The sequence below is a fragment of the Aythya fuligula genome, chromosome 5, assembly GCF_009819795.1.
Source record: "Aythya fuligula isolate bAytFul2 chromosome 5, bAytFul2.pri, whole genome shotgun sequence".
NCBI classification, from domain to species: domain Eukaryota; kingdom Metazoa; phylum Chordata; class Aves; order Anseriformes; family Anatidae; genus Aythya; species Aythya fuligula.
In genome coordinates, this window is record NC_045563.1 from 21400263 (window position 1) to 21420562 (window position 20300).

Here is a 20300-nt window from a genome sequence, read left to right on the forward strand (position 1 = left end):
AACATTAGCATTCAGGAGCTTCCTGTTTCCATCAGTTACACAAAAACCTAAACAACAGTACAATGACAGAACCTTGTGGGTCTCCACAGAACTCCCTCACCTCACAGCTCCTGTGTCTGCTTGCAGACCACAGCTCAAGGTGACAAAGCCAACTAACTGATCATGTGGTGTTCTGCATTTCAAACCAGAAATGGATTTTTCTTAGTTATTACTCAAGATACGGTGTGCCTTCCAAAGACATTTTAATTCAAAGATTCGCAGCTTTACACTTTCCTTCCCCCTTTGATATTCAAAACTCACCATCACACACAACAATCATTCAATGTGACAAATGATGCAATGAGAGTGGCTTAGTCTTTAATGGTTTTAGTGACTTCCAGGCAGTAACTACTAGTGGGTGACATTGAGAGGATCTGGTTTCTGCTTTCTTTTCTGATGGCAATCAATTACTAAATTAACTTGGATTACACACACAATTTTTAGTCAGTTATGCAGTCTACTACCTGCATCTCTCATAACTTCTACTGTCCCTCTGGGAGAGGAAAATGGGAGCTCCTTCTGACCTGTAGCTAAGCTGTCACTCCTAAGATCTTCTTGGCACAGACTCAGAATTCTCTCAGTCAGGACAGCGCTTGGAAAATAACCAAAACTTCAGACAAGTTACAGATTGGGAAGCACAGCACAAGGCAAGAGAGGAAAGTGGTACACAGCCAACCCAATTGCTGTCTGCAGCACACAAGTCACAGAGAAACACTGTCATTCAACATTGTAGCTGAGGGGCTGCACTGTGGCACACAGCAGGGAAGGAGGGTGCAAAGCCTGTAAGTTCCTTCCTTCTCCACAACACCTGTATTGAACAAAAATAATTTATTTTACAGCTGTCACCGTGTTCCCACAGCATGGAATTATCATGCTCTGTACATCTAATAAGCTTTAAAACACAACTGACTGAAGCTTTTCAATTTACTTGAAAACTTGTGCTGTCAAACCGGACATTTTAGATAGGATACCAAAGGTGTAGTTGATGCTGATGATACCCTTTTACTGGACTGCTGCTTCTCCAGTACTATAGTGTATACCCAACATGAGAAGAAATTTCACTGCCTTGTATCAGAAATCTGCCCAAGACCCAAAATGTCTGTAACTGGCTAATTGGCAACAGGGCTGACCCTGCAACAACTCCTAACTGTCTCATGCACACAGCCAGCTAAGATAACAGGCCAGGCAAAAGCTCTTGCCTCCTCTCTGGGAAGAGGTCAGAGAAGGCTCTCCAATCCCTTGTATTTCACACAAAAACATTGCCACACATATTAATAGACACAGAGCACTATGTCTGCCTTGCTGCAAACAAAGCCACTAGACAGTGGAGTAGGGCAGGGAGAAGCTGCAAGTATCACCTTGTTTCCACTTAATTTTTCCCAGTTACATTTCTTAAGTACTTGTGTGACCTCAAAGAGATCTACAGAAGCCCCTGCACAGCTGTAACACACCATGCTCTTGAAAACATCAAGTGACAAAGCAGCAGATTTCTATTCTATAGAAATTATATCTAGCTTGAGGGGAAGGGAGTTCTGGGCTCCACTAATATAGACACTGAACACTGGTCTCAGACAAAGGTGGCACACAGTTATAAAAAATAAATGTTCATTTGCATCAACCTCCACATGACAAGGAACAGCCTCTCTATCAACCATACCAAAATGAGGAGGCCAATTTGACTTCAGCTAAACTAATTAAGTCTTGACGAGAAGAAAAAGCTACACATGGGTCTTCCTCCATTTAAGCGTAGCAGAAAGAACATAACAGATCAAATTCCTCCCATTATTATGCTTAGAAAAGCCATTCTTATTTAGAGGATTTGACTCTGCTTTTTAAAACAGAGGTAATAATCTGTCTGCAATAATAGTTTGTCTTCAAGTCATAACATTTTCTAAACACCCCACTGTCCATGTTCAAAATGTACTATTTTGTATGTTTAGCCCCTTCTTTTACTGAGCTTACTCACTCAGTGTAAAAACTTATATTCTTGTGCGGGCACACACACTGATTATTTTACAGGTCTTTTTCACTCATCAAGAGTTTACACATTGAGTATGAACCAATGTTCTTGCAGTACATTGGGAAACATGATAAAAATAGGATTTTAAGCTGGAGTTATGTTTCTTCCTTGTAGCATTGTATGCTAACAGCTTTATGTAAACATTTCATTGCCTTTCATAATCAATTACTGTAAGTCCCAATACACATGCAACTGGAATATTCTATCTACCCTTGTTTCTTATCTTTGCATGTGTACACACACAGCCACACTTCTGAGTTGTCATCTGCTTCTGGAGACCAGTCTCCCAAATCCGAACCGCCAGCCAGTCCGGGCTTATGTAAACACCTTGGGATTCAAAGAAAATTCAATCACAATCACAGCTGATTAAGCCTAACGTATACAAAGGCAAAGTAAATTGAACAGGGTACATACATCAGTGCAAAGATAAGATAGAAGACTATTATCTTGCATGGCAACAAAAAAGCTGCCATACACGAACAGACCAATGGTCCATCTATTTGTGAATTATTCTCTCTGATAATGGCCAACACTTCAAAGAGCACAGGAAGTCAACACTCAGTACATGTTGCCAGAAGTTATTTGCCACACACAAGACTAGAGAAATTACCAGAAAGCTCATAACTAAAGTTTCTTCAAACACATCAAGATGTTTGATTTAAACTGTTTAGAGAGGGTGAAACTGTTTAAACTGTTTAAAGAGGCTCTTCTCTCATGTGCTTAAATCTGTTTTCTTCTTTTATTAAAAAGATCTGAAGGTTTATGCTTTACAACCACCTCCAACACAGAAACAGTCTCAGGATTCCAGCAGGCCACTACAAGGACAGCATTTAAGCTCCTTTTGTCCCATTACCTCTTCACATTGCCTGAAAACGTGATTAGCTACCACCACAGAACATTTCACCTCTCAAAGCCAGTATCTCAAGGTGTGCTACTAAGATAAGTGTGATAAGATGCCCTAGCTCCAAAGGTCATGGAGAACAGTGGCACTCACTGAGTGACTTCCTCACCTGTGGCAGGTATGGGTTCGGTGGTGCTGGCTGGACATTGCCACAAACACAGCCATGCCACAAGGCAAGCTCCGATGTGCAAAAAATCCAAGTTTCCAAACAGCCACCAGTTGTATCTACAGAAGTTATGCAAGTAAATCTTCAGCTCTTAATTCTGGGCAGAATTAAGCACATATACACACTATATACTTCATCTACTTAAATAAAGTTCCGTACAATATCGTGTAGCTAAAAGAAAAGCTTCTATCATCTCCACTAGTATTTTTAAGTCTTTTTTTTTTTTTTTTTTTTTTGAGTGGTAAATTAACAGCCATTAATCCATTACTTCTTCCCCTAGAAACTATTTCAATAGCTTATCAAAATCTAGTAAAATTGAAGTAAAATTATCAATTGCTTATTCTGCCCACTTGAGATATTTCTGCTCTTTAGTCTGGGCAAATCAGACAAACGTCAGAAGAAACCTTTGCAGAGTTCAGTTGATTTAATCCGTGACTATAATATCCCAATAACCTGGGAGATTAAAGACATCAACAAGAAGAAAAAATAAAACAACACAGATTTTGCCCCTTGGAAGAGTTATTTCAGCCCCCTTAAGAAAGAAATAATTCACAAGTAAACAGGTCATTGGCCTGACCTAGTACAGAAACACTCTGTGGCTGTGCATAACGAGACCCCATTCTTTACATCAGCAGGTGCATGGAAGGCTCCACCACATACCTAAACCATACAGAAATCTAAACTATATGAAATAAATATACCAACACAGATTCTGTGGACTAAAGCTCAGCATTCAACTTTGCTTTTCTAAAGATTATAAGATAAAACCAAGGAAAATCTGTTCTGTCAGTTCTTCTCTGTTGGTATTCTGGATACCACAAAATAAAGCTCCTAAGCAGGAAAAGGGTGTGACAATCAGTTGAAGTAGTTTTCTGGCTTATTAAATGGTGTTAAAACAACCAGAGATCCAGGCCCAGAAGAAATTACAACAACTATGCTATGGAATTTTGAAGTCTAATCACTATAGCATATAACTAAGAACACAGCTTCATACTCCACACAGCATAAGCTGATGCAAGAGATAGAATAGGATCAGTATCGCAGAACAGTGTTAAATCAGAGTATCAAGACCTAAGTAGAACTGAGTAGAGTCCTGACCAAGATCTAGCCCTAAGGTGGGAGTGCAGCTGACAAGAAAAAAAAAAAAAGCGTGCTATCTCATTCTCCTCTGAACTTTTAACATAGAAACTGAGACCTCCAAGGCAGTTGCAAGCCCCCAGAACAAAGCAGAAGGTAGCCAGCAGAAGGAATGATAAAGAGGAAACAAGCAAACACCATTCTCTTGAGCTCATTTTGGCAAGGGAGCCAACTATCAGTCCTCACACATCACAAGGCAAAACCCAGTTTAACTCTGAGTATTTGTAAGCTCTAGTATGAGGAAGGACTAAGCAAGGAAGCAGGGTCTCTTATAACTGTATAACTATGTATTTTTTTTATTTTTATTTTTAAAAAATCAGGTTCCCCACCTCCTCCAGAGTACAGGTTGAGATATAACGGCTTCCCTGGATCAGAACAACTGTTTGCTTTGTACGTTAATTTTACCACCAAGTTTTTGGATTGTAACAATTATTAAGCTACCAATACTTGGCATCTGGCTGGCAGAGACAGAACTCAGAGAGCATTCCTTTGTCCAGTAGAAAGCAAGCATCCCAGGAACTTGTTTTGGGAGCTCAGAAAGAAAGAGAGCTGGAGGGGTACGGACCAAAGACCAGCAACCTTAAACATTACTAGCACACAATGAAACCCAGGCTTGTCTACTGCAGAAATAGGAAGATGTTGGGATGACTGAGGATGGTACAGACTCAATTCCCTCTTCTACTGGGGGAAATCTGAGTGGAGCTGCCTAAAAATGCACAGACTGTACTTGCAGATAGCTTTGCAAGAAATACATCAGGGTGGTAGTATTCCCTTCTATTTCTTTAGAGTCCTAAGACAAGGAATATGCACAGTGTTTAGTAAGAGGCTTGAGTATATTTACTACCACTATCATTCACCATTGCATTGGAAGAGCTCATGGAAAAAGGGGAAACACTGGGGCTAATGATCACACCACGGACAGGAGCATAGTGGGGGAGAGACAGGTAATGACATATTATCTACATAAAAATCCAGCCTTAATTTTAAATGTATATGTACAAAGGGATCCAACAGTTTCTTCCAGGATTTTTTCCCCACCCTAAGCCAACTGAGTTAAGATTTAAAGGTCAGGTATAATATTCAACATGGTTTATTGTTATTTCTACACATAATCTGAGACATCTGAAAAAGGTTGGATACCATATTAGATTGCTGCTTAAAATCACCTTTTAGGAATTCTCCGATTCCTGAAAGTGTTTTACGTTGTTCACCCACAACTATTAGATATTTTGTAATTACGGCCATTAGTTGTTTTGTCATCTAATGGCATTATCAAAACATTCAACAGAACAGAGCCCACAATTATCTTACTAACTGCACAATCATCTCCCACTTAAAGACCTTCTGACTACAGATGTTTTCCCTCCACTGAAATCAAGTTGGTACCACTTACCTCACTCCAGAATCCTGAAACGCAGAAAATAAGCACACAATCCTCAATTTACTTTAAAAATAGTGATCATTTAGAATTAGATTTTAATATCAGAACACAATGATTGGAAAATTAAAAATTGAATTTTAATGAAGTCTTTGGTCTTCAGATTTGGCCCATAAAATACCTTTGCCTCTAGTTGTTGTAGTAAATGTGCGTTTACTACAGAGGTGTGTGCATGCACACAATAAACACACCTAACCAACTATCACCATTCTGCCAGACCTCATTCCCTACATTGAAGATACGCAAGTTGCTTGAGGGCTATGCAAACCTTCCACAACATCTAGATTAAAAGCACTAATTTCACATGGATTCACTTGCTGAGATCCCTATGAAGGACAGACCTGCTGCTTGCTGGCTCAGGGTAGGCACAGTGCTCTGTGGAGAATATTACACTCAAAATGGTTTCTAACTTGTTTGCAGCAAAGCAGCTCTAAACATCCTCCAAATGTCATCCTCCTTCCTGTCTAAAAATAACAGTAGGGGCATTCATACCTGATAGAACAAGGAGTTAGAGCAATAAAAGGAGGAAGAGCAATAAAATAAAGGGAAGGGAGAGGAGCGTCACCTCAGCACACCTGTCCCTTGTCTCCCTCCAGCACCACTGCAGTACCAGTAACACACTACCCAGTGCTGTACCAGGAGTGATTGCACTAAAAATGACTAAAACCCCCAAGTGATTATGCTATTTCCAACTTCATTTTCATACTTGGAATGAAAAATTTATTTCAACTCCCAAGATAATTTTCCAAGGCTGAGGTGTGGGGAGCATGAGGGGCTGTTGAAGCCAACACCTGTTCTACCTAACGACCGCACCTGAGCTGAAATACAGTGCTTTTCCCTAAAGCAACAGAAACTTCCTCAGCAGCGGGGCACTTTTTCGGGTTGTTATGCATCTAGTAGACAAAAGCGTGACAGGAAGCCGGGTCGATTTCTTAAACTGCACCTGCGAGAGGCTCAGTTCGTTCGGCGGAGCGCCGTGAGGGGCGCCGGCCGCCGTGAGGAGGCGGGAAGGCGTGAGGGGGGCACCCGCAGACGCCTCCTGGAAGCCCAGAGCCCCGATTTCCACACCGGGCAGCGGCGGCTGTGAGAGGAAAACCGCTGCTAACAGCCCCTGGCAGGAGCAGGCGGGTCGGGTACTCACACGGTGAAGTGGTAGACGAAGCACTTCCAGCCCGTGGGCCGCTCCAAGAAGTTGTAGACCCTGCCCTGGATGTTGCTGCGGCTCAGCAGCGGCTTGCGGAGGCTGTAGATGGAGACGCGGGGGTCGAGGCTGACGGGGGGCCGCGGGCTGTCGGCGCTCACCACCACCACCTCGCTCTTCAGCCGCTGCGGCCGCTCCCGGGAGGGCAGCGGGCTGCTGCCCGCCGGCTGCTGCCCGCCCTGGCCGTCGGGGAGCGGGGCGTAGTGGGCGTTCGGGGCGCTCTCGGCCAGCTCCAGCGACGAGGGCTTCTTACCGGGCGTCATGCTGCCCTTCCTGGGCAGCGACAGCCGGCCCAGGCTGCGGCTTTTCTTCTCGCCCGGAGGGGAGCTGGAGGACATGGCTGAGGCAGTGCCGGAGCCTCGCTGCTCCGAGGAGCCGCGGTCCAGCTCCGGGCGTCCTCCCGCCGCCGCTGGCCCGGCCCTTTCGGGGGCGGCTCCCGGCCGGGCAAGGTGAGGGGAAGCCCGGCTCCGGCCCGTCCCCGCCCCGCCTGCAGCCCCAGGGCCGCCCGGCGGGAGGCGCCGCGCGGCGGCTGCCCGGGGCCGGGAGCTGGCGGTACCTCAGGCGGGCCGCCCCCCGCGCCTGCCCCGCTCCCTTCTCCCCTCTCAGAGGTGCTGATCTGCTGCACCTGCTCCTCTCCTCGGGGACAGAGCTGGGCGGAGATGCCCTCCTCCTTGCAGGAGGCCCCATGTCCTGAAGAGGGTGATGGTAAAAGATCAGGGAGGTTGCTGCCAATCCACCTAGCCCCTGTGGGACAACGTGCTCCAGAAAGGGTTTCGCAGGCCTGTCCCAGTGACTCGAGCCAGAACATGCCCCCTTACCGCTCAGTTAGAAACACCAGAGTCTCTGGGGCCTCATCCCTTTTTGCAGAATTTCAGCGTTGGGAAGGAGAAAAGAACCAAACTTGAACATGACTCGACCTAGTATCTGCCAGGGGGCTGTTCTTAATACAAGTAACAAGAGTAAGGGTCAGGCCACCAGGCCTTGCTGTCTTAGATGTTACTGTGATACAAGGGAGCAAACAGCTGAGTAATTAGGCAAGCTGTAGAACAGTAAGCACAGTTCTGCAGAATTGCCTCACCTGCAAGCTCGGTCTCTCACCAACACTAAACCAAAACATTGTGTTTCTGTAGAAGGGTACATATCTTTGGCAATTAATACCACGCTGTTCTGAGGGCTTGGATAACTTTCCTGTGCATTGGAGTGAGTTAAGACTTAACAGCAATGTGAGTTAATTCGTTATAGTAGTAAAAGCCTTTGCTGTAGCAATTAGTTAACAATTTCTATTCCCAGAGGCAAAGAAGGTTCTCTTTGATCTGGAGTGCTGTGGGTTGTGTTTTTTTTTTTTGTTTTTTTTTTTTTTTTTGTTGTTGTTGTTTTTTTGTTTCCTTTTTCCTTTTTTTTTTTTTTTTTTCCTTTTTTTTTTTTCTTTCTTTCTTTCTTCTAGCTCAAAATAGAACAGAACTAGTAAGAGCTATGTTGAGTTCATGGTTGATACACTGGTATGGGACAAGAATGTTGCAGGAAGATAAGGTGCTAAATAAAGTTAAACACAAACAAGCCTGCTAATTGTAGTTCCATTCAAATGTCAAGCTGCACACATGGTAGGCAAACTGGGCAAGATCCTTCACTAGTGTAAATAAGCAAGACTGTAGGCTCTTATAAAGCACTAATTTATATCCATGAAGAAGGAATCCATCAAAATATAAATTTTTCAGTGTGTACTGGTTGAGGAAGTTAATTTATATATATTAAAAATCATTTTATTATATGACTTCTATCTAGTTCATTTTACTGAATGATAAAACATCTGTCTGGCATATCTGAAATCAATTGCATGCTTAAATACAAGTGTTGAATAGACAACTAATTCATTATGAGTCTCTAGGGAATAATTATTATATATTGTATCACCAAAACTGTATTATAATTTGAAACATTTTAAAGATGAATGCCATTAACATGGTAATGGCAATTCCCATTTTTCCCCCCCTCATGAGTACCCATGTCTTGATACTAATCGTGCTCATGTTCAGAAATCCTCCTGCTTACTGTTAGATTACCTTGGGGGATGGTTTGGTTTGTTTTTTAAACACAAATTCCCCCATTTCTGCCCAGCTAGAGAACAGGACAGGTTAAAAAACTTTCTTCAAAGAGAGGAAGAAGTTGTTTTCATCTTAATTTTCAGATTATTTTTCTTGAATTAGAGCAAATCCCTTGTTGCATTCCATTGCCTTGAGGGTTCACAGTTTGATCGGTAGATTGTTTTTAAAACAGCCAGCAATGTAGGTAAAAGCAACTTAGTTCTGAATTGAGAATGGAATCCTAGACTGTTTAAATACTTTCATATAGCAATGACTGTACACCAGTAGCTTTTGAAATATTCTCTATCTTAATTTAAAATAAATCTGTTCACAGGAGCATGTCATTACTTAAAGATACTCATATTAAAACCTACAAAACATAAGTACTTAGAATTCTGCCATGAAGAAAAGCTTGAAAGCATAATAATATGCTGAACAAGTGAACATTAGCCTTGTGGATTCAAAGCAGAGGTAAGGAAAGTATAAAGAGAGAAAAGAGTTTGCTTCATTTTTGAAAACTTGGAAAGACAGTGGCTCAGCCATTTCAGTGGGGAGATATACATGTTTTCATTCACTAAATAAGTTACAATTAAGAACATTTTTCTGAATACCTATACACATCTTTCATTGGATGCCTAAGTAATCTTATTTATTGTTCTTTTAAATCGATAACAATTTATTAAATATACAAGTGGTATACTTTTATACCAGCTTAACTTTAGGTTTTAAATTTAAGCAAAGTCTTTCTAATAGGCTCTTAAATGCATTCATGCTTCTTATGTATACATACAACAGATTTTCCCTGATGACAGGCATTGCTAGTCAAACAACTTAGGTAGCATACCAGTAGAAACTCCAGATATGGACAGTGTAAATCATCTGAAACTGCAGTATTCCCCAAAAGCCTGACTGTTAAGATAAAAATACAATAAAGCGCAGTAACAGCTTTATCTTTCTCCCCTAGTGCTTTGTGGTCACCTAGCTGTATGGCTAGGGAGAATCCTCAGGTTAGATCAGCTCAGTTTTTCCTTCAGGTGAATTTATTCCAGCTTCCTTGATCAGGAACATGCACAGCTACTGTGTCATTACTCTACCTGCAATTTAAACATCTATTAACCACTGCTGTCCAGGCTTTCTCTGATTCAGCAGTAGCACCATCACAAAGTACTGGGATAAGAATGTCCAGGGAAGGTGCCTTTGTCATTCAATTAAAAAGCACCACAGTACAGTACAGGTAATTAGGACGAGCACCACAAAGAAAGATGCAGGAGGTGTTCATCCTTAAGCAGTAGCAGACTACTTGTTGGGCAGACTGTCCCCCATACCCTCACTAAATCACTTCCAGAAAACTGGACAATATAGCCATCTCTTTCGAAATACCAAATTTGCCTGAGTGGCAAATTTGCTATTTACAGACGGAGCAGAACTTGGGAAGACAAAACCACCTTTTCTTCCTCTAGATAAGAATGAACAAATTAGGAGCATCCTAACAGGGTAGCAGATGTTTAGTTATAAGTCAGTGTCCACATTAATGAATGACTTCATAAAAAGACTAATCACTGTCAAAAAAAGGATGCTTTAAAAAGGTGCTCACACAGTCTGCCATTGTATCAGTCTCAAGACAAATGTGACAGACAGAAAACAGCTGATGACTTCCTATTCAGAAAGTTTAAACTGGCTTTTAATTCTCTCTCTTTGGTGCCAGGTTATTTTTAACCGCGGGTGCAGTAAGTTTAGGAATTTGGTCACTAGAGAGAAGAAACATTGCAGAAGATACTAGCACGCACCAGATATCTGGAGTCTGGAGACTATCTAGTCCTGCAGTTGACAATCCTGATTAATATTATCTGTTTGAATGCTATCTTACTGCATGGTTATGTCTACGTTTATTACCTCTATTTACATTGTTTCATAGCTTTTTGAAGCACATCAGGGCTGTTCTGGGAAAGAATGTTACTGTCTACCAGCGCTCAGGTTTTAGATCCTAAAACAGTTTCAAGAAAGAATCTGAGCATATATTTACACTGATGGCACACAGCCAATTTTTTTTGTTTTATGTATTTAGTTATACATATGGTAAAATGCTGACTAGTCTACAACTTAAATTGGACCAATCAGTGTGGAAAAAAAAATAAAAATGCTCTATTTGTCCACAGGATTAGTTCTGCTATTTACAATATTTAATTTCTTTGTCTCCAGCAGAAAAAGAAGTTGTGTCATTCCCCCCCGCCTCTCCCAAACCAGAAAGGGCAATACTCGGAAGACGTAATTATTCTTGCCAATGAATGTTCATTCAAAAGGCCAATACCATCCAATTGGAATTTTGTTTCACGTCATTAATTATATTTTTTTTCTATAGCGTTAGCCTGTCCTTCTGCCTATGGTTGCAGGTTTGACTAAAAGTTTCCATGTGTAAGTGATTTTTTAGAATACCTTTGCTGTCCCATTCTCCCTGGTTCTTTGACGTAGTTAATTATTCAGCAATTTTTCATAACTGGAAAAGGATTCTTCTGAGAATCATTGCAAAAGAGAAAACTAAGGAGGTCGACAAAATGCTGCAACATTTATTTTCACCTTTAAGGCACAAGGGATATATTATAATCAAAGAAACATGTGAGACAGCAGGAATTTGATTACTCATGTAATGCCATACAGGTTACAGTATGCATATTCTTACATATGCAAAGGTATATAAGGGCAGAGTGACGAATCCATTCTTCAAATGAAGGGATCGTTATATCATCATCTTGCATCATAAGAAAATTCTTCTCCTTGGACTACTCATAAACCCTGTCTTTGTTGGATGAAGTAGGACCAATAGGATCAAATAACACCACTGAGTAAGGTTCAAATAAATTCACTGAATTTTTGAAATTCTGAAATCCTCTCAAATTGTAACTCCATAGTTACTTACGGGGAGACCTGTGTTTACTAAGAGGATGTTTTGGTATTTCAGGCAGTTTCACTTTTAGCAGCTGAAGCAAGTAAAGACATCACCAGTTATCACTAAATCTCTTCCTGATCAAGGAACACTTCCTGCCTGCAAATATTTTAATCTGTAATATAATATCCTATTTCATACGTATGGAATGACATGGATAGATAACCATTATTCAGCAGAGCCCACTTGGCAACCCACTTTTGTCAGGCGTTATCTGTCTTCCAGCTAGGTGTAACTGCAGTTGACTGACCTTTAATTGCAGGTAGTTCACCAGATAACTTCAGTGGAAGGTTTACACAGGCAAGGTAAGGAATATAATGGTAATTCCATTGCAAAAACAAAGATTTTTCAAACAGCAATTCACCAAATAGCTTTTTAACGTCCCAAATAAGGAAAACAGAGAAGAACAATACAAAAGTTACTAGCAATACCTCTTCCCCCACAACTACACCTTTCCACAGCAAGTAACCTCTCAATGCAAACAAAATGCAAACTATAAAACTCAGTGGATAGGCCACAGGAGACCTATGCAAGTCAGCTCTGCCAAACTTGAATTTCAGGTTATGTTCATCTCACAAAGAAGAGATTTCATTTCTCCAGTACCATTCCAACAGATAAAGGCAAACAATGCAATGTGATATAATACAAGGTCTTGCAAAAATTCTCTTGACCTTTTCCCCACTTGTGATTTCATGCCAAATTCTAGTCCCATCCTTGACCTTTTGCTAATTGGGCTAATTGCAGTTCTTCTATTTGGGTCATCATCTTCAATGTCTCACGAGCACAGTTGCTTACATTAGCAAGATTTCATGTAGAAGGATAAAAATAAAGTTTGCTGCATTTGTGCTCTGCAAAGCCCAAAATCTTCTGCATGAAGTACACCACAAATTCTTGTAATAGTACTGCAGAAGTATAAAAGGAAATGTGACTACCCTCCTCATCTCCCAGATTGACTGCTAATTACAGATTCAATAATCCAAGTGGTAGCATAGTTACATTTTAGTAAGCACGTGCATACGTACTGAGGCACCAGTATTTGTTAATTAGGCTATTAAACTACTGTTAAAAATTGAAAGAAATTGAAAGTTATGCTAAAATCCTATTCACTGAGAAACTAAGCTTGTTGATTGCAGGCTGTCTGTATCACATCCAAATCCTAGTTTTTCTCAGCAACTCTGAAAAGAGCATAATTATATTTGCTGTGTACCCCTCAAACGAGCAAAGTACAACTTTTCTGCTAAATAACAAGGCTTCTGTAAGCAGATGTTCTGACCTCTCTAATTCCATGAAGAGGAAAGAACCCTCTAAACTCATATCCTACCAGGAGAACTGAACTTTCTTGATGCTTTCTTGATGAAGTCTATGAGATAATTAGTTAATTCACATTTCCTATTATTTCAGAGCTCATTATTATCAAATGATAATGTGATTGACCTGCAAAGCTTTTTTTTTTTTTCCCCCCTTCTTTCTAAAGACACTTAATATTTCAAAATACCCTTTGCAAATGTTTGTATATTCTGTTCCTGGAGGTCCCTCTAGTGGCTACAGTAACAAGTTTATCTGGCCTGACCAAATAGGCTACAAGTGGTTTGTCTCATTTTTGTAGATATTTCTGAAAATAGACAGCAATACTTTCTTGATAGTGAGAATCAATCCTTCTAAATAAACGGAAAGTGAAGTGAAAAGAATCAGCAAGTTATGAAAAAGGAAAAATAACTGGCACGCTAAGAATAAGGAAGCTATTTCATACAGTTAGGAAATTGTGTGTTACTGCTGACAAGCTTACACAACTTTGCCACTGCTCCTATCTTTTTTTTTTTTTTTCTTTTCTTTTTACAGATTTATTTTAAGAAAAGGAGACGTGATCAGAATGTCCTTTGACACAGTAAGTCTTACTTGAGCACTCTGTCCTGTTCAGGTATGGCAATTGATTGAATAACCTGACCTGTAAGCTCATTTTGCAGTATATGTATTCCTTAAGTACAGAGATACTGTCTGTAAACTGGCATTTAAAATCCAGCATTTTTTTTTTTTTAGAACTTCAACACAGGTGGTTATAGTTTATAGGTCAAAGGAAAGACAAAGTTTGCAGAAGAGAGAGAGATCTGGGTTTAGACTTTTAGACTGGAGATAGCTGTGTAACAGTTGATCTCCAAGTGAGCTCCAGACTAGAGTCTGTCTCTTGTTGTAGTTAAAATGCATTGAAAGGTGACTAGAAGTATAGACCTACTAAAATATAGTTGTGCATAGATGACATCTCAAGCAACATCGCTTTGCACTGCTATCCCAGTCCCTCTTGTTCTTCAACAAAAGCTAGAGCTGTCCATCTCACAACCCCTGAAGCACCTTCAAAGACTTAAAACTCAGTGTCATCTCTTGCAGTTATTTTCTCCTCCCACCTAGTAGAGGAGCACAGTCCCTGAAAGCTACTTCTCTAGATCTCCGTTTCACTGCTCATGGGAGCTTCTAGCTCTTTTTTTATCTTTCATATGAGGACCTCTTTACTTACTTTATCACTGTCTCCACTTTCAGCTGCACCCAGTTAATCTTAATTGGCTACAGGCATGTGTGTGCCTCTTTCTACTGCAAAGCTTGCTGGTCCTCAGTGGGACAAGCTGCTTTATTACAATCACATTAACAATAAGTTCTGTTGCTGCAACCATTGAAGTGTTATGTTTTCATCTAGAGAAGAAATGGAACAAAGTAGCTTAAGGAAATGATCCTATTTTTGAACACAAGAGACCTGATACTCTAAAGAGAAGGTGATTCAATGACTTCTCTCGACACAATAAAACCAAAACACTACTCATTTACTTATCTGCTATAAACTGAGTCATAATATGGTAATTCGATGCAGTCGGGAATCTGACACTAACAGTTTTTCAGTACTGCCTTTGCAGAGCCTTTTCAATATAAAGGAACCTTCTACCCCTATCCAATTTTTACCATCCCATTGATTATGCGTATCATCAATGATTCTCTTTACACTACTTGTAAAATGATTCTCTCATGTTAATAATACAATAAATTACTAATAACTTAGTGTGATGGGAAGAGCAGAATTACATGAACTGTCAAATACTGATTTACCACTGCAATCTAAATACAATACAGAACCAGGAAAATCTCAGAAAGAATTTCTGGAAATACCATTATAAAATTAAAAGAGCAAGGAAGAGTAAGAAAGCAATTGCAAATGTGTCACAAAGGTTCTCTCTTTTCAGTGATAATGAGTAGTCATCAATGCACAACGGAAGGAAAAAAAAAAAAAAAAGGATTAAAAAATGGACTTTAACTTGATACATTGCCCAGATTTGCAATTTAATAAAAAATTATCAAAGAGAGCACTGTAAGCTTAATTCCTGTATGTATACTGAGTTTAAGGAAGTATTTTCAGTCTGCCATCAAAGAGGAAAGTTACTGTCTCTAACTTTGAACTTGAATGACCAGAGTTCACTCCCCAGTTCTCCTACAGACTTCCTGTGTGAGCTCAGGTGTGTCATTGTTCTTATTTGTGCCCCAAGTTCTTAAGTTGTAAATGGGATAATAGCACTGTCCTCCTTTGTAGCTGTGATGGTAAATGCCATGGTACATTAAGGGCCCAGATTTGCTGGTGAAGAGGAGAAACAGGATTAGTCACTGCAACGGTAGGGATACTCTGAAACACTGTAAAATGTTGCGGTGTCCAGACAGAACCAACAACATTAGGATTTTAAATCAAGACGTCGTGTGTGTTTTGAATTGAAACAAACTTCAGTAGATGCTTTAACTGCTGATAATACCATACAGAGATGCATCCTCTTCCCTGTATTTGCTCCTTCTGTGAAACTTCACCACATGAACACAGAAATGGACGTAACCTGACTTACCAGCCGCATATAACTAATTACTTGTAAGTGATAACACTGATCTTTTAAGTTACAGACCAACCACCATGCAAAGAAAATATAAACATGACCTGTCACCACATCAGTGCCTGGAGTTAATAGTCAGAGAAGGAGAAATGGGGAATTCTGTTGAAAATTCAGCAAACTCAAACTCAGGTGCTAGGTTAGAAGACTGCTCAATTCAAGGAACACTGAAATGGAGGTTTCACCATACAACACAAAGGACTTTACATAATAAATCATTGCACATAAACTGGCAGAACGAGCAAGCCAGTTGCAAGGGCAGAATAAATGGTGTCATGTATTTGCAGTATAAAAGATGCATTCAGAAGCTTACAAAACTTCCAGTCTCAAACATTTGTAAGACAACAATAAGTTATGAGTATTCCTACTCAAGCATTATTTCCCTCTTAGCAGACTGACATGAAAGCTGAAAAGCTACCAGGAAAGGAAATGGATGCACAGGTGCAACAACTGGTCAGAATCACCAAGACTTACCAGAATTGTTCAAAAAAAGTAATGAAACTGTCTAAGAAATAGGCTAATAATAAACATATCTGCTTAGAGCAGAAGGGAAAACAAAACAAGAAGCAAACAAAATAAAAACCTGTGCTGTTCTGTCAGGCAAACATAAATACTACTTAAGAATATAAAAAGAATACAGGACTTCTACAAAGACAAGACTTGCAAAAAATATAGCCAAGGAGGGACCGAAATAGTCTTACTATCTGCAAGTTACCTGGGACATGAAGTGTTTGGTATCAGACCTAGTATTGCTCCTTAGTCAGTCAAATCTGGACAAAAAAGGCCAGTGCCTTCAACACCATATATTACAATTTTGTTCAGAGAAACATATTACAATATTTCCAAGAAAATTTCTTGACTATGGTCATGCTTAATTTCAGGTTTTTATACCTCAAGCAACTGTTACTATTATAACAAAGATCAAGGACAAAGGACTTTTTGCGACTAATGTAATGGAATTTAACACAATTATAGAATCATAGAATCATAGAATATCCTGAGTTGGAAGGGACCCTTAAGGATCATCAAGTCCAACTCTTGACACCGCACAGGTCTACCCAAAAGTTCAGACCATGTGCCTAAGTTCACAGTCCAATCTCTTCTTAAATTCAGACAGGCTCGGTGCAGTGACCACTTCCCTGGGGAGCCTGTTCCAGTGTGCAACCACCCTCTCTGTGAAGAACCCCCTCCTGACGTCCAGCCTAAATTTCCCCTGCCTCAGCTTAACCCCGTTCCCGCGGGTCCTGTCACTAGTGTTAATGGAGAAAAGGTCTCCTGCCTCTTGACAACCCCTTACGAGGAAGTTGTAGACTGTGATGAGGTCTCCCCTCAGCCTCCTCTTCTCCAGGCTGAACAGGCCCAGTGACCTCAGCCGTTCCTCGTACGTCTTCCCCTCAAGGCCTTTCACCATCTTCGTAGCCCTCCTCTGGACACTTTCCAACAGTTTCATGTCCTTTTTATACTGTGGTGCCCAGAACTGCACACAGTGCTCGAGGTGAGGCCGCACCAGCGCAGAGTAGAGCGGGACAATCACCTCCCTTGACCTACTAGCGATGCCGTGCTTGATGCACCCCAGGACACGGTTGGCCCTCCTGGCTGCCAGGGCACACTGCTGGCTCATATTCAACTTGCTGTCTACCACGACCCCCAGATCCCTCTCTTCTAGGCTGCTCTCCAGCGTCTCATCGCCCAGTCTGTACATGCAGCCAGGGTTTCCCCGTCCCAGGTGCAGGACCCGGCACTTGCTCTTATTGAACTTCATGCGGTTGGTGGTCGCCCAGCTCTCCAACCTGTCCAGATCCCTTCCTAGAAAAAAAAAGCATTAACAGAAACAATGGTGGTTTAAAAAGCAAAAATAGTGACAAGTATGTACATACAAAGGAAATTTTGGAGCAATCCAGAATAATTACAGGTCAGCATGAGGGGAAACAAAATTTGCTCTTTTCTTGAACAAGTAGAATTTGGATATCTGACTGGTTTTAGGTCATTGTGTAATCTAATCAAACTGAAATGGATATCAGAGACATTTTCTGAAGGTTTTAGAAACAAAGCACAAAGAAAACCAGACTTGCAGATGAAAGGTAAGTTTAAGGCAAAAATCTCTACTGAGGACACCAAATGTTTATGGATATATCAACTTATGCTGAAATACCAAATATACATTTATATATATATATATATATAAAAAAAATAAAAGTAGGACTCCAACCACTTATTTTGATAGTCAAGGACAAAAAGTATTTGCATAAACACATGACCGATCCTGAAAAAACTGAAAAGGTTGGGCATATCTTCAGCTTGTTCAAAGTAGCTTAGCTTCACAATAATGTAGTGAACTGCAATAATTCATACTGAGTGAGATGTTGTATATCAAAAAAGCCCCAAAGGCAAGTTACCTAAGAAAGCATGGTGATGCAACATTTACACCCTAAATACAGAATAGTTCCCTTAAATGAACACAAAATTAAAGCTGACATGCTGTGCACCAAAACTTGAATTTATCTGTGAAGATAAATGGACAGTGTTTGTTCAGAAATCTAAACCTTTTAGAGAGCACTTAGACTGCATACATGCACTCTGGGAAGTTTATTAAGGATTTCTTAGAGCTGGGGAAAGCAGGTATGAGGCATGTAACTCCTTCCAGTAAGAAAGGAGAGTTAGTTACTGATGCAGCTACTGAATATTCATTCTATTGCAATCATTTGAAAAGCTAATTTAGAAACTATATTCACATCTAAAGTACATTGCTGCTGGTTGTCTGTTTCTAGTAACTGTATATCCCATTACTGCTACAGGTAAATGTTTGCTACTTGCATCTCTGTGTTTGACATGAGAAGAGCTGTTGTTATCATTGTATACTAGCAATGTTTACTTTCATTGTCATGAGTTTGGGAGGCCAGGTGTGCCTGGTAATGTGGTAACATCCTCCTCTTTCCACATAGAAAAAGGAAGCAGCGTCAAATAACATTGGTAACAACAGCCACCTCAGTGCAACTTCAACATTACAGCTGGAGAGTCATGCCTACTGCAAAGAACAGCCAGCAGGTAGGATCACTAGCTATACTACATAAATTTATATTGGCACTGTAAGAGTTGTTATGTGCATTGCTGGTACTTACTAGCCTTTAGAGTGATTCTCTCTCCCCGGGAGAGAAAGGCAGATTGTTTTCTTAAAGTTTAAAAAGAGATGATTGTGACTCAGCTAAGAGGAGATAGTTACTTAACATTTTACTTTCCCTTCATCACCTGTGAGTAATCAGCAGTGACATGAAATAGATATTGCTACTCTTTTCTCCTTCTGATTAGTGAAGTAGATGCAAAACTTCCAGATTTTCTGCATTAGGAATTTCACAAGCTCGTTGTTGTCTTTCTTTATCCATGATCCAGATCACTTTCCATCAGTTGTTTTTTTGTTCAGTATATGAAAACATGCTTTTACACCAATAGTGCCTAACTTACTATACTGATTTTGCAATTAGACCTCAACAATGTTCTATTATTGCAGTCTCCACTGTTTAGACATTTACTTTGCACTAAGAATAGGCCTCCAAATCTTCACGGACTTTTTATCTACCTGATCTTTGGCTACTGTTTTTGGTCTGATAATAACAAACTGCAGAACTGGTACAGTAGGCAGGTTTCTGCTCTACAGCTGTTTCTTAGACAGCAGAGCAGAAAGGTGTACCCATGCCTTCTGCTGTCCTACTCTGCAGGTTTGTGCTCTGTGGGATTCTTCTACCAGCCCCATGAGCTTAGGGCATGAGCATACACCTAATATATCTGTGCACTGTGCTGTTCAGCTCTCCTCTTGCATTCAGAACAGACTTGGTTTTCTGAATGTTAAGTAACAACATTTAGTTAGAAAAAGCCCTCATTATGAAGGTTTCTGATAAAAGGCAGTTAACTGTCTGTGAAGACCCTGCATTCAGACAGGATCACAGGGAACACAAGCAGGAATGTTGACAGGCCAGAGTTTGGTTAAATTTGTTCTTCAATAACCCTTCATCTGGGAAAGCATGATCTCCCAGTAAACTATAAAAGAAATAATAAATGAAGGTGAAAGTCATCCTCATTTTTGCTATTTTTTTTTTTTTTTACTTTATGGAATTCTTTTGATTCTAGCAGATAGCTCAAGGGAACTGCTCATCTAATTAAAATTAGGTACACAGTTTTTAAAAACACTAGGTCTTTTACCTTTAAAATAGACTTTTTAAGACCTTTGGAGAAATAAATTGACTGTCTACTAATTAGCATCACCCCAGATGAATATGTAGCCTGCTTCAGTTTTATGTTGAATATTATTCTGCATTTTACACTATGCTTTTTTTTTTTTTTTTTTTTTTTTTTTTTTGAGTCAGTATTGTAACCCTAGAATCACAGAATGGTTTGGGTTGGAAGGGACCTTAAAGATCATTTAATTACACACACATACATAAAACCCGCCATGGGCAGGGATATTGGCATG

The 20300-nt window shown here is 40.3% G+C and overlaps 1 protein-coding gene across 1 annotated transcript in view; it reads right to left on the minus strand.

The window, feature by feature from the left end:
• KCNQ1 (potassium voltage-gated channel subfamily Q member 1) overlaps positions 1-7589 on the minus strand; it is a 342691-nt gene extending 335102 nt beyond the window's left edge. Inside the window, exons 1-2 of the mRNA XM_032187958.1 lie at positions 7528-7589; positions 6843-7322 (exon numbers count right to left, since the gene is read on the minus strand). Of these exons, the coding sequence (XP_032043849.1) occupies positions 6843-7322; positions 7528-7589 (542 nt within the window). The remainder of the gene's footprint in view (positions 1-6842; positions 7323-7527) is intronic.
• Between the last annotated feature and the right edge of the window lie 12711 nt (positions 7590-20300).